The sequence below is a fragment of the Penicillium canescens genome (genome assembly GCF_028828765.1).
Source record: "Penicillium canescens strain IBT 15451 chromosome Unknown utg000010l_segment0_segment0, whole genome shotgun sequence".
In the NCBI taxonomy this organism is placed as follows: domain Eukaryota; kingdom Fungi; phylum Ascomycota; class Eurotiomycetes; order Eurotiales; family Aspergillaceae; genus Penicillium; species Penicillium canescens.
Window position 1 is genome coordinate 2272732 of NW_026703972.1, and position 15267 is coordinate 2287998.

A 15267-nucleotide genomic window follows, 5' to 3' on the forward strand; every position below is an offset into this window, starting at 1 on the left:
GCTTATGCTGCTTAGTATCCCGGAGGATGCGAATGCCGAGAAACCAGCTTGCTTCTCCTATGTCCCGAAGTTCCCAGTGCTCTTTAAGCTGTTGGCGCAGCGTTAAAGCTTCCTGGTATCTCGCTCGGTGGTAGACGATAATTATATCGTCCACATAAAAGAACACAATGACTCCATTTTTCGTGAATAGGCATATATCCTCTGGTACGTGCTGAAATCCAAGCTTTCTAAGAACGCGTGTGGCTTCTTGCTGCCATAGTTTCGGAGACTTGCGTAAGCCATAAAGTGCTTTAAGGAGCTTCCAGACGCTTGTTGAATCGTGGAAACCTTCAGGCATATACGTATACACCTCTTCGTCGAGATCACTATTGAGAAATGCGTTAACAGCGTCGAGTTGGAAGGTTCCTAGGTCAAATGCAGCAACGAGTGCGAATATTGCACGGGCTGTACGGGCAGCAAGCGTGGCGGCTCGCTTGTCGTCTGAGCTAATGGTTTGTAGGTCGCCTCGAACACAGATTCGTGCTTTAAGCTTGGTGAGGAAACCATTGCTGTCATACTTATAGTTGAAAACCCACTTGAGTGGTAGGACCTGAATGCTGCGGTCCTGAGGGCGTGGTTCAACTTTGAATGTTTGACGGAGCTTGATAGATTCCACTTCGAGGCCTGCTGCGGCCATGAAACCGTCCCGAAACGGATGATTAATCATTTCCTTCCAGCTTTGGGGTTCAGGAGTAAGATCATCGCGATGGTAGCGAGGTTCTGGGCGAGTGGATGAGAGCGCGGAAGCAAATGCAGCTAGTACGCCTTCATGGTCATCTTGGTCATCGTACGTGAAGTAACTCGCAAGGTATGGGTCCTTTCTCACTGTCCTTCTTCGAGTGCCTTGGATAACGTTGTCTGTAGAGACGTCTCCGTTAATATCTCGAATGGCTTGGTGACCTTGTGAAGCTGTGGGGAAGCTTCCCGGAACTTGCTGATCTGGAGAGGAGGCCGGTGCTGGACTTGACGGAGTGTAGACAATTGGTCGTACTGGAACTACGTCCACTTGCTGGAATGCTGTTCGTTCTGGTGCTTGCGGATAAGCTGGACGAAGCGCTTGATCCGGTGTAACAGGCTCATATGGAATGGCCGTGAGTGGTGCCGGTAATGGCGAGTTTGGTACGCTGGTCGGCAGCGGCACCTCGCTTGGTATCGGACTTGGCGGAAGACTCGCTGGCAGCGGAGTCATTCGTGGAGTGAGTGACGGGGTCACTTGTTGCCATTGTGGCGAAGTGGATTGTTGAAGTTTTGACACTTGTTGTGATGCTTCGGCTTGTTCAATTGGCATTTGTTGAGATCGGGTCTCAATTGCTTCTTGCGGATCTTGTGGCTCATTTTGTATGATTGGTGATGTAGCAAGTCGGCGTAGGGCCTGCTCAAGCTCTGCTTCAAGCTCTTCCTGATCGAAAACCTCTGTGTAGGGTATCTGGCTGATGATTGGAGCTTCTTTCGGCTGGTGTGAATAGTTCATATTCTCATCGAACACTGCGTCTCGGACGTACTTGCTGGTATTAGACCTAGGAAACCAGATTTTCCAGATGTTGCCTGTTTTATATCCGACCAAGTAGCCAATTTCAGCTCGGCGATGCATTTTATCGGATTGAGGGATCCCCTGAATTCTGACGTAGGTGCGACAACCGTATACTCGAAGATTTGATAGGTTGATCGGAACCCATGTGCTAGTTCCTTGCTGGTGAAACTCCTGTTGTGGGATGATCCAGCGGCCATCATTGAGCTTGGTGGGCGATCTGTTTAGTATATAGATAGCTGCTTGCGCTGCTTCCGGCCAGAGATTCTTAGGGAGCTTAGAGTCTTCGAGAAGTGATCTCATCCTTGCTATTATCACCCCCCAGATCGCTCGGCAAACGAATTCATTTCAGGAGTGCCGGGGATGCTGTGTTGGATGACGATACCGCAGTGAGTGAGGAAATCCTCGACAGCTCTGCCTGCTGATCTCTCATTATCATAATGAAAGGCACGGATCGGCAAGTTGAACCAAGTCTTCATTTGTGACACGAAGCTAGTGACTGCTTCCTGACAGCCGTTCTTTTGTGGGTGCGTTGCAGCCCAATGGTAGCGGATGCCATCAATATAGAAATGAGTTATCCACCTGTCGCCGTTATAGGCTTCTTGGATCGGAATTAGATCGAAGTGAATTCGACCAAGCGGTCCGAATGTGGCTCCTTGAGCTCTTCGAGACACTTGGCGATGCGCTTTTGTCAACTGACACACTTCGCAGTGCTCAGGATTGTCTTGTTGTGCTTGACCAGTAGGTTTTGTGACTTCGATGCCATCTACCATATCGGCAAGCTTCTCGATACGTTGATCATGCATATGACCAAGTCGGCGATGCCATGTTTCAGCGGTTGCTTTTGAGACAAGCGGTACGGTAGAACGCTTAGTGGTTGAAGCAAATGCAGTTGTTGCGAATGAGGCAGGAAACAGTATGTCTACCTCTGAGAGTGCGAAGAGGTTACCAATTTCCTCTATCTTTGCAATACACTTGCCGGACTGCTTGCTAACGATCGTTAAGTTGTCAAAGTCCGCTATAAAACCTCGCTTCTTGATGATTCCAAGTGAGATCAGGTTTGTGTGAAATCCTGGTGAGTACTCGACGTCGTCAAGCGTAATTGTCACTGGCTTCCCTGTGGTAGGACTAAGTGCCTTGATGCTGACTTTTCCACTTCCTTGAAGGGTGCAGTAGGTGTCTCCGACCTTGATAGTGCCGTTTGATTCCTTAAAATCAGTGAATAGGCTTCGTTTGTTTGAGATATGCCTTGTAGAAGCCGTATCAATTAGCCATCTGTCTTTGATTGATGCTTGCTGTGTGGTAGGGAATGCTGTTATCGGCTTATCATCCCATGTTAGGAAGCTAAAGGGAGATTCGTCCTCTCGAAATTCAGCGAAGTGCGCTTGTGTATCGCTTGCGGTGCTTTCAGCTAGCTTGGCAGTGAGGTCTTTGACTTTTCTTTGAGCTGCTGAAGATAACTTTTCCGTGTTTTGGCTGATCTTCTTCTTGATGCTAGGATCAGGCTTCCATCCTGATGGTCGGACAGCTTTGACGAGATATGGGCAAGCTTGGTAGAGATGCTTATCCTCGCAGACGCAAGTAGGATTGCTAGGCAGTTTCTTTCGGTCATTTCCGCTACCAGCTTTGCGCTGAGGTTGCGGCTTTCCGGCTTCTTCCTGGCCATTTAGCGTAGCGAATGAAGCGTGAGTTGCCTTGAGACCCTTTTTCGGCCGAAAAACGGTCCTCTCCGTTCGGAACGCATTTAGCATGCTCGTGAAGCTTACGTTGCCTTCCTCCCTGAAAGTCTTCTGATACCAAGTGTAGGAGAACTGAGGATCCACTTGCTTGATAGCAGTAAGGAAGTCGTAGATAGCATCATCAGCATCCTTCGTGAATGAGACCTCTGCAGCCTTGCATTCCTGGTATAGGTTTTCCCATCTCATGATCATTGCGTCAAGTCCAGAGTCTTTGACTGGTGTTGAAGCTAGAGCATTCCACTGGGTGCGTAGCTCTTGCTTCCTTTCTCTTTCAGCAAGTGAGAAACGGTCTCGAAGTGCGATAAGGAGGGTATGTACGTCGAATACGTCAACGGTAAGTTGCTGGAGCTCTGGCGCAAGTGAGTTTCGAATTCGCTCGGTGACTCGGTCTATGGCTCGCTTGATAGTGTTGTACTCGGCTAGGTCGGTATCATACTCCTTTCTGTCTTCTTGGTATTCCCGGCGACCCTCCTTCGTGAGCTTATCGCTTGTTTCTGACTCTCTTTCGTAGTCGAATTTGCTCGGTCTCACTGGCTTCGTCGGTAGGGCCGGTGGGTGTTGGTCCTCGGGATCGAGGTATTCCCAGACGTCATTGCCCTTAGCAACTGTCTGGATTTGGCTGTACCAAGTCCTCCACTGGGCGGAGGAGTGTAGCACAATGCTCGCTCGGACTAGGCCGAAGCGTTGAGCGTCGGCGGGCTCATGTCTGTAGAGCTCGTCGTATGGGAGTGACATCTCGGCGTGTTCTCTTGTTTGAATTCGGAGGGAGTTTGTGATGGCTTCAGCGTGCTTGCTCGGAAGCGACTTTGCTGGAAGCGACTTGCTCAGGGGCTCGAAGGCTTGCTCGGAAGGCTTCGAGGTTTGCGATCTCGAATACTGATTTATTCAATGATACGCTTGCTAACCGGGCTCATAACTGTCGATTCCAAGAGATACGGTACGCGCTAGTTCTACAACAGACCATTGGTCGGCCTTGATATCATAGAATGAGTGTAAATTCTAGGACAAGCTGATGCTGCGCTATTTAACCAATGCTCATGAAGCGGTGAATGGCTTGGCGAAGTAGCCATTTATACTGTAGCAAATGAGTAAGCAAAAATGGGTGCTGCTAAAACTCGAGTAAGCTAGTACTGTAAGGACCGCTTTTCTTGACAGATTAATTAATCGCCCGTGGTTTTATGTCAATACCGGTCATTGCGCTCTGACGTGACGGTAAATCCCCACGGCCGTATCAAAGCTCCGAATCTCCCGGATGGTCCCAATGACCGTGCTCTGCACATGCTGGCCCCATCGCCTAACGTTCGCGCTCCTCTTCAGGACTCAGGATTCTTCCCCATTGTTCGTGTGCCCCGACTGAAGTGTAAACGTACCAGCAATGGCCCGTCCAACACCATATTCTCGACCACAGGCTCCCAGCATTGGCTTCAGGAACTCTATCGGCTCCACCCATGTTCAGCCCTCACGCTTGTCTGCCACAGTCCACCGAAGATCAATGCTTGTAGGTCGTTCCATTGTCACTCCCCTTGGTGTGGTCGCGCTGTTGACCTTTTCTCGATTATAACTGTTCACAGGCGACGGCCACGGCGCACAGTCTCCCAGAAACGCAAAGCCCAGAATGGACAGAATCTCCGTCCGACCAGTCTACGGCAGCCTCCACTACCCAGCGCCGCCCAGGCGACTGCAAGAAAAACAAGGAAAAGAGGGGAAAGAGACGAAGGAAGAAAGTGCAACAGCTTCAGGTAGAGTACGAGCAGCTTCAAATCCAAAACAAGCAGCTTCAAATCCAAAACAAGCAGCTTGAAATTCAGAACAAGCAACTTGTAATTCGAAACGAGCAGCTTGTATGCCAACAAACCCAGGGCCAAATCGAAAATCAGGGCCTACGTGAGCAACTAAGGCAGCAGGAGCAATCTCATCGACGTTATAAGGGGAACATGCAAAAATTCTTCCACGACTGTCATGTCGAAGCTTCTTCTGTTGTCAAATCAGTCAACATTCTGCTCTCAGATTGCGCAACGCTTCCCAGAGGTGTACCCAGAACCTGTGAGGTGGGAGCATCGATTCGCGCGTGACGTATGACCATCGAGAAGTATTCACTTCAAGTCACGGAGGCATGTTTCGGGTGATTAGACTGGCGAAGCTGTGCTTAGATTTCGCCACGGGAAAGGGGAAGCGACCATGGCTGAGCACCAGGCCGAGGGCGCCACGTGCAGCCAATGAGCTTATGTAATATTCCCGATTAGGGGGTTCAACTACTTCAAATCTATCCCACCATTTTCCGTCTCTAACTGCTACTTTATTCCAACAACTACTCATAGAATAAGCGGGGATTTAATGAAAAATAATATCCTTGTGACAAAGGTGTGTTTCTGTGTTAAAATATCCATAAGAAGGGTGAATAAATATGTTGTAACTGAGTATATACAATGCGTCGGAGGGCAAAATATATACAAGCGGACAATATATATTGTGAATGATATCCCCATTTTGTTTACCCTGTCTAATGATTATTCCCAAGAACGGTCTGTTCAACTACCCTGAGCTTGAATATACTTTTCATTTCAGATATTTGAGACACGTAATATTCCATGCTGTACTGTAAGCGTAGCCAACATCATCCCGAAACTAAGAAACCACAAAAATTACCAGTAAGCGACCGACACGCCACTAACAAATGCCCATGCGCCCCGTGTAGCAAATACTCTACTAAAAATGAAGCACGAACGAGGGAGTGGTCGCTGCGGTGGGTTAAGCCCACCGATCTTCCAGTTGAAATACAGTGAAGGTGCGCGGGGAAAAACAGAGCAATGTAGACGATCAAAACTTGAGATTGAGATCACCAATCTCCCTGCGGGCAGGGGGTTAAGAAACTCCACCAAAGTTGCGTGCGTAGATTAGGATGCACAATTACTGAAAGTTAAACGCACTCATGACCGATAATTGCAGATTACCTTTGGAGTATCACTAACACTCCTCCCAGCCCCGCATTAAGCTATTGTTTAATCCCACACGGCACCCCCAAAAAAGGACTGCGGTAAATTGCTTAATTTCCCATACTTAGAGTCATTCACCTTTGGTGAATTTTGCCCGGAGACAAAAAGTCCACTAAGAGAGTACCACGACGGCCATGGTGAAAAAGGGGATCCGTGATGACGAATGTGTCGTGGTTAATTCCGAGTCATAAGTCTTACTAATGTCGGCGAGTCAACGTGTCTGAACGGAGGTGGGGAGGCTGGGGAGGTAAAGTTTCATTGGCAGCTCTGTCGAGCGATGTATGACTAAAAGCGGAATTGCACACGTGGCTTTCTTTGAATACCGTACAAGGAAATATAAAGCCCAAACCTGCCCCGAGTCTCAGAGGTTCGCACACCGTGACTCACCGTGAAGCACATAGAGGGCCACAGCTTTCCAGCGTTGGGTTTTCTGCTTCACGATGACTCGCCGTGACTCACCGTGAAGCACATAGAGGGCCACAGCTTTACAGCGTTGGGTTTTCTGCTTCACGGTGACTCGCCGTGACTCACCGTGAAGCACATAGAGGGCCACAGCTTTACAGCGTTGGGTTTTCTGCTCGCCGTGACTTACCGCGACTCGCCGTAACTCACCGCGAAGCGCATAGAGGGCCACAGCTTTACAGCGTTGGGTTTTCTGCTCGCCGTGACTTACCGCGACTCGCCGTAACTCACCGTGAAGCACATAGAGGGCCACAGCTTTACAGCGTTGGGTTTTCTGCTTCACGGTGACTTACCGCGACTCACCGTGACTCACCGTGAAGCACATAGAGGGCCACAGCTTTACAGCGTTGGGTTTTCTGCTTCATGCTCTAGTTGCCTCCAGCAATGGACAGACACCTCTTCGTGGTGCTGGGGATCAATAATCAAACGCGTAGTCGTTCGATGAAGCTAGGATCTGTCCAAGTCTATGCGTTATACTTAGATTCGTCTTGCCCATAATCTAGCTGTTCAGTGTATTCGTGCTGGAAGATGCACATTTTCTTGTATTGTCTAGAAATGTACAGTTTCTCCTTTAAACATAAACACTGAACATAAACACTGAATATTATGTGTAATAGCAGCTTGTCATCTTGTTTATCGCTTGAACGTCTTCACCCATTATATTACACACCGTCAACCCCGCGCAAATATTGGCCTTGAAGAGCGGATGATGACCGTTCTTTCAATCGTTAATTATGGACCTGACTAGGCGAATTACACTATACCACAGCGCGTTGAAATTGCTCGGTCCGAGGTCATAAACGTGAACGATACTCTTGCTGACCAGTACCTGAGGGCCTAGGGAATGGCCAGGGAGTAAACGACGACAAAATGAGAAACCCAAAAGCGGGCGTTATGTTCAATTCTGTCAAACATGCATATCCCATGGTTGTTCATTATCATTCCTTCTGTTTTAATCACTGGAGTCCGCCGATCTCGATGAACGCCGCGATGGTTGCTTGATTGTGTCCAGTAGACACTCGGAACTAAGAGACAAATGCCGGGATTAGGGTAAACAAAACTTCGTCAAAGGCTCAAACACCAACCATGGAGCCACAACAAATGGATGGCCTCAAAATAGCCAACCGCATGTGCGTTTAAACGAGAAAATTAGGAAGTCGATTGGTTCGGTGCAATCCAAATGTTTAGAACCTAATCAATTGACCTGTCACCTCACAACAAATAAACACCTGCATGTCAAGAACACTACATGCGTCTGTTGATCTGAAAAAGACTCTATAACTACAAAACAAACAACCGCACAGCAGATAAGTGCTGTTTAAATCTCTCAGGCAGGAAGTAACAACACGGGAGATGAACGGTCCAGAGACCGAGTCCGTTGTTCTTCTCCACCAAATAAACCAAATCGGCAGTAGATGTTTTCCCTCACATCCTTTCATGAGCAGCATCAAGCTGGGACTCTCAAAACGGGATCCGGTTATTTACCCCTCCGATGCTGTTTATTGGGGGTGTAGCTCCCGAGCTCAAGGGTCACAAAGGTGTATCCCCACCCCGTTTATTCAGCCTACTCATCAGAATTGCCCGTTTACGCAAAAACAGGCCCGGACGGCTTGGTCAATCTGGCGAAGTCTATCACAGGGCCGCGAAGGGGCTCTATCCCATTGACCAGTGATTACTTCCATCTGCGTCTTATCCCTCAACTATTTTAAACCCACAAATACAAGGACCTTTTCAGCCTCTGTGTTCTCCAAACAACTTATGATAGCAATGACGGCAGACTCCACGCCAAATGTTGAGCTGCATACTCCCAACGATGTTCTCGAAAATCCTATCAGCCCATCCTATGCGGTGGGCACTGAAATAATTGCTGTTCCTGAACCAATACCGGAATCGGTAGGTCTTCCTATTCCTTGCTCCTTGCCCCGGGCGTGCAGCTGATATTCCCCATTAGACTCAACGGCAACAGAGATCTATGAAGGAGGGTTTCACGGCGAAGCCAGACCGAGACAATTCTTCGGCAGACATACCAACCATGAGACCCCGCCGAGGCAGGTGCAAGAGAAAGAGGGGCCGTGGAAGGAGGAATCGATCGCAGCAACTCAGAGAAGACAAAGAACGGCTCATTGCTCAGCATACGCTCGACGAGATCAAGATTCAGCACCTCAAGCGGGAAATTAAGGCCCGCTGGCTCCAGCATGCAGAGTTCTTGGCCCGCAGACTGCATTCGCGCGCACGGAGTATTTGAGCCACATCGGTAGAGTCACCTTTTTACCGCTTGGGTCAAAGAGCTCCGCATGACAAGACGCGACAAGGAATCGAGAGAGATCGCAAACAAATCGATAGATACCATCGCTATGTCCAATATTATACAAGTCAATACTTGTCTGATTTTAATATACATTTGTCATTTCCTTGCAACTTATTGGCCAGTCGAGCCAATGATATTGATTATCGTAGGAAGTGTGCTTCGAGTGGGGATAATTTGACCAGCGAGCACACTGTTGAAATATAACATATTAAGAACCGTAAACACCACATCAACCACCCTCATGGACGAGCAAGACAAGCTACCTCTCCGTCTTAGCATCTTATTCCTGGAACACACTTCGACTTAATATATGAACGCAGATTCACATTCGCAGGCGTCTGCTCTCTTTCGTCGCTGCGCGTTCATTGCCACATCACGCGGTGACAAGATTCCGCCAGTAATTAACCAGAGACCACGTAATCCATAAAACAAGGTGGATGAACAGAGAGTGCCAGGGAATAACCATCGTGCCATAACTAGATGTTGGGATAAACATCTTTCTTTGCGAACAGATGATCAAATTGGATTTCAACGGCTCTTACAACACTGAATTCACCAACAACCGTCTCTATCATCCCAAGCACCAGATGTTCAAATTGGCTTGTTCCCGTGCTCCTATATAGTGCTTCTGTTCCCTCCGAGATTGATGCTGCGAGGTCTCTCACATCCCCCTAAGGACTTGCGAACTCTCACTCACCATGGGTATCCAACCCAGCGGTCCGACATCACAGGCCGATTTCTTCAACACCGCAGACCAACTGGTTCAGGAATATGGACAGATCCAGGTTCTGGATGACCTGATCCGTTTGCGAGCTGCCGATCTCGTCCAACACCCGATTCTTGCCTATCCCCGATCAGCGGGCCATGCCGCGTCCTATGACTACTATAGCGGTCAAGACTTGAATACCATGATCAACCAAGCAGCGACGATGCTTATGGACCTTGGCTCCCAGACGGTAGGTCTGCCGATGCCGTCCGGCCTCACACATTCTGACAGCTCTTCTCAGCCAAGACGAAACAAATCGGTTGTCGCGCTCCTTGCCTTGTCAGATCTTGACATGGTCGTGACATTCTTTGCTCTGAGCCGACTGGGCTACATTGTCCTCATGCTTTCGCCAAGATGGTCGGGTAAGGCGTGTGTGTCCCTGTTAGAGACGGCGGGATGCGCGACAATTGTTTACGGGGAAACCCCTAGCATCCGCTCGACGGTGGGTAACATATTGCAACGGAAGCTGGTGAGCTGCCGTCCCCTACCTCGAAGCTCTTTGGACACCAAAGCTAAGCCCAGGTTCTTCTTCCTTCGCCGCGATCGTAACCCCGACAAGACCGCCGTGATCCTGCATTCTTCAGGATCCACTGGCACCCTCAAACCGCTGTTCCTTACCCATCGAGCGCTCATGACACACCCTCTGAGAGGCCCTGGACTCACATCGTTCAATCCTCTTCCCTGGTACCATCTGCACGGGCTGTCCACCGCATTCCAGGCCATGTGGAGGAGAAAGACAGCATACATGTGGAATGCCGCACTGCCAATGACAGCGGAGCACGTGCTCACCGCCTTGGAACAAGCTTGGCCCGAGCTGATAGCTGCAGTTCCGTACATGCTGCAGCTGTTGGCGGATGATCCTCGTGGCATTGCGGCGCTGCGGAAATGCACGCTGGTCACGTACGGGGGTGCTCCCTGCCCGGACGAATTGGGCGATCGCCTGGTCAGGGAAGGTGTCACTTTTGGAGGTTCATTCGGCCTGTAAGTTCTTTTCCTTTTGCGTTTGATCTTCCGTGCTGACATCCGCGCCAGCACCGAGGCAGGCCTTGTGGCAGATTCGATCTCACGTTCCGAAGACGACCACGGTTGGAACTACCTGCAGTTCTTTGATAGCGTACGACCATATATTTGGATGAAATCCATCAGCGAAACTGAACCTCTCTATGAATGCGTTTACCTGGCCGGTCATCCGGCTTTGACCACGTCCAATTCAGACGATCCACCCGGGTCTTTCCATTCTAAGGACGTATTCGCCCCTCATCCTACGATTCCGGAGCGCTGGAAGTACATGTCGAGACTGGATGACCGCGTCACCCTCGTCAATGGCGAAAAAGTCTTGCCACTTTCTATGGAAGGTCATGTCAAGCAACATCCGCTGGTTCACGAAGCGGTGATGGTGGGAGTGGGCAAAGCCACTCCGGGACTTCTGGTCTTGCGCTCGGAGGAAGCCGAGTCTGATCCTCTGCCGGATGAGGACTACCTCGATGCTATCTGGCCGTCCATTGAAGAGGCTAATTGCCAGGCAGAGGCCTTTGCTCAGATTTCACGGGACATGGTGGCGATTCTGCCACACACTGCAACGTTCCCCCGAACAGACAAAGGCTCTATGATACGATCACAGGTCTACCAGCAATATGCGGGGTTGATCGAGACCCTGTACACCACGGAAGCGCGACCCAGGGGGCCTCCAACTAGGCCTGGCCGAGACGCAGTCTCACCTTCTTCAGCTGTGCTGGGATGAACTCGGGGTCTCCATCTCGAGTGTGGATGCCGATCTCTTTTCCGAAGGTGTCGACAGCCTAAAAGCAATGCACCTCCGCCGCTTGATTCTGCAGCAGTTCAGATTTGAACCCTGCCACTCTCCAAGTCCAAACTCGGTGTTTGAAATGGGCACTCTCTCGCAGCTAGCCCTCTACATCTGCGCGCTGCAGAGCGGAGACAGCCTCTCGACGGCCGAAGACAGTATCTTACTGATGGACAAGCTGGTCAAGAAATACTCCTCATTTCGGAAACACTTGCCTTGCCCGGAAACTCCACGGAGGACAAGGACGGTGGTAAGTACATGCAATTTTGAGACCGAATCATCAACCTGACATAGCCAAGCTGTTGACAGGAGCTACTGGGTCAGTGGGTGCACACGTGCTGTTCGAATTGCTGAACGATGACTCGGTGTCGACCGTTTACTGTCTCACACGGAGGGCATCTCCGTTAAAGGCGGTGCGCGGCAGTCTATTCGAAAGGGGCCTGTTGCTTTCACCAGAACAGACATCAAAGGTTGTGGCACTAAACGGCGCACTGGACCGGCCTGACTTTTGTCTGGACCCAGTGGGGAAGACCTTTCACCGTATGCTAGACTCTGTATCTTTAATCATCCATGCTGCATGGCCAGTCAACTTTAACCTCCCCCTCGCTCATTTCGAGCCACACCTCCGGGGACTATACAACCTCATTACATTTTCACTTTCGGTCCGAAGACTTGAACCTGCGGTCATGTTGTTTTGCTCTTCCATCTCTACGGCGCTGGGGGCCTCCTCGGCCACGATCGAAGAGGAAGCAGTTGATCTCAACAGCGCGCAGAAGGGCTACGGTCAGTCCAAGCTGGTGGGAGAAAGGATGGTCAGCCTTGCACGCCGGTCAGGCGCAAGAGCGTACTCTCTCAGAATTGGTCAAGTCTCGGGACATTCGAAGAAAGGCCTATGGAACGACTCCGATGTAATTCCTTTGCTGATCCGATCGGCACTGACCCTACGCGCCCTGCCTGAACTACATCAGACCTGTTCGTGGCTTCCTGTGGACAAGTTGGCCACAGTAATGCTCGAGTTGGCCGAGTCATGCTCTGCGCCTGAGCGCGACGTTTTGCCAAGCACCGTGTCCGACATCGCCGGGATGGCCTATGTTGACGACTCGATCTACAACGTGTGTAACTCGCGCGTGTTTTCTTGGTCGGAGCTGCTGGCGACCCTCCAACGGAGCGGATTTCAATTTCAGGTTTTGCCGTTTGAAGAGTGGCTTCAGTTGCTCCGCGAGAGTGAGGCACGAGGTGAAGAACATACCAACCCGGCAGTCAAACTGATCCATCATGAGATGATGCATGGTGTCCAGTCTTCCATTGATCACAGCGGGACGAAAGTGTTTGCGACGGACAAGGCTGAAAGAGATAGCGTGACTCTACGCAGTGGCTACTTGAATATTGTCCAAGACAATATTTTGGACTGCTATGCCCGAGACTGGCTTGTGAGGTGGAAGGCTTTCTAAATTAGGATGCTCGGTAGAAAGAGCCTGATGGTATTTGTTGGAACGAACGAAGCAAACAGCCAAGAGCTGAAAATTAGAATTTCATGTGCCCTTGCTTCGAATCAATAGCCCTGGTGGGCAACTAGAGTCACTCTTCCATAGGAGATATTAGATCGGCGACGAAGGCTGGTGAACAGGAGAACGTAAGCATACGTCGGCCGAGATTTAGGATGTATTTGTTTGTTTGATGCAATATGGAGAATCACCACTGGGATAGGGTGCACTCAAACAGCACACTGCTTAGCCTTTCAACTAGTCAGTTCAACCGGCATATTGTGTACTAACAAGAAAGTCGATCAACTACATAACTTGCTCTTACAGTACGTTGACCTCGAATCATATAATTATCGTCCTATTTATCGTCGGCGAGATAAAGCATGACGATGTAGCATACTGTGACCGCGATGCTCAAGCTCCATCCAATCAAAGCAAGTCGTAGAGAGTCTTGCGGTGCGAAAAGAACAAAAACAGACATGTTAATAAAGCCCATCTTACTAGCTTCATAGCATCCACTAGGCCAAAATGGTCGGTCAGCTGTATGTTTAACGATATTGCTTCCAGGAATGGGCCCTCACTTCAACAATATCATGAATTCGCGGATGTGATGGTTTCGGTACTGGGCGTTTAAAAATAGCTTAATTGAGAAAGAAAATACAACGCACACCAAAGTTGCTATCGTGGCAGCTGTGAACTGACTGATGTCGGTAAAACCTGGCGGCTCGGGTCGTAGTGCCCATGGGAGTAAAAAAAGCTGGGGGGTTAATCTCCGGGCCGATCATTTATGGTTAGAGAATTTCGATACCTGGTTGATAAAATAAAAGGGCATATGTAGCTGCTTAGACGCAATGCACAGTTCAATCTCGTGTCGCTCATTCTCGTGCTTGAGAGTGAGATCCATCGCGTCATCATTTTCAACACATAAGTTGGTGGTGGATGTTGTCAAAGCTTGAATGATGTTTGAAGTTGCTTTTCCCAATTTGTTTGTGGAGAGATGGTTCTTAATGATCGAAAAATAGCGCGTACGTATACAGTCGTAGATGTCGGGCTGAGAGGGAAAAATGTTCCGTTTGTTTTGAAGGGAAGTTTATAGTTCCATTATATACAGAATTTGAAATTGCCCGTACGCTCGTCGATGATACATACCATTGGGAGCTTAGATCTGAGCCCGTGAACACTTGCGAGAAACTAGAGTCGCGCCATCAATGGAACAATCGAGTTGTCCCGAGACGACGACTACTCCGTTGTCAATTATGATTTGAACATTATTTGGACCGAATACCCCTTCGAAATATCTCTTTCTGCCGGTCATTTGAGTGATGGCACTGTAGGCAAGAGACACAGCTGAGCACTTGAAGGAAGGGGCTTCATTCGATATAGTACCACTGAAAGAACAAAGAATGCCGTCAATACCAAAGGATGCCTTAATTCGACTGTTCTGGTGTCGTAGCAGCCCTTTTCCAGAATACATCTATTGGATGAGAACGTTAGCTAGGGTCACTGTAACAAAGACCTGCTGTCAAATATTCAGCTTGTGTTGATAAGGGAGTTAATTATGCAGATTGACGGCAAAAATGTCGTGATTTGATAGCCACTTCGATGAGGGAGTGGATGAGTATCATGGCCATCAGAGAAAGGATACAGTAATTTGATGTCATTAAATGATTGTATGTCCTCATCAATCGATACACGGCCAAAGCCACCATTCCCCCTTCACCACTCTTACACGAGCAAGGCGTATTTAGTGTGGGACAGGTGGTCATTTTCCCATGCAGCAATAATGCTACTTGCTTGCCTGCATCTGAAGCTGCCATTTGGACATCAAGATCATGTGTTTGATTGATCGGAAAAAATAACCACGCCCGTTCAGCGGCAGAGTTGAACAAAAGTGCAATACGCGAAATGAACGGACTTGACAGCGGGAGGAATAATCTTCTTTCCTTATGTTGTGTCAACTGATTTTTTTTATTTCCCAAAATCCCACTGTCTGTTTAATTCTAAGGAACTACGGGGAACGGAGTTTCTCCAAAGCCAAGGATAAACAGGATGGTCAACTGTTCTAATGTAAAAGGTTGGATCTCGTTGCAGGCTTAGCGTGTATCTAGGTCATAGCTTGCTGAAGCTGGTAAACTGAGCATCAG

At 49.1% G+C, this 15267-nt stretch overlaps 3 protein-coding genes across 3 annotated transcripts; all 3 read left to right on the forward strand.

Moving 5' to 3' along the window:
- Positions 1-4681: 4681 nt before the first annotated feature.
- On the forward strand, positions 4682-5378 carry N7446_012437 (uncharacterized protein; the record flags this gene model as incomplete). Its single annotated transcript, XM_058521179.1, has 2 exons — positions 4682-4804; positions 4878-5378. 2 exons carry the CDS (start codon positions 4682-4684, stop codon positions 5376-5378), a joined length of 624 nt encoding a protein of 207 aa, XP_058366545.1.
- Positions 5379-8528: 3150 nt separating this feature from the next.
- On the forward strand, positions 8529-9006 carry N7446_012438 (uncharacterized protein; the record flags this gene model as incomplete). Its single annotated transcript, XM_058521180.1, has 2 exons — positions 8529-8654; positions 8728-9006. The coding sequence occupies 2 exons, from the start codon at positions 8529-8531 to the stop codon at positions 9004-9006; spliced, it is 405 nt and encodes a 134-aa protein (XP_058366546.1).
- A 761-nt stretch (positions 9007-9767) lies between these two features.
- N7446_012439 (uncharacterized protein) lies at positions 9768-13090 on the forward strand (the record flags this gene model as incomplete). Its single annotated transcript, XM_058521181.1, has 4 exons — positions 9768-10816; positions 10868-11456; positions 11506-11889; positions 11939-13090. The coding sequence occupies 4 exons, from the start codon at positions 9768-9770 to the stop codon at positions 13088-13090; spliced, it is 3174 nt and encodes a 1057-aa protein (XP_058366547.1).
- Positions 13091-15267: the final 2177 nt, after the last annotated feature.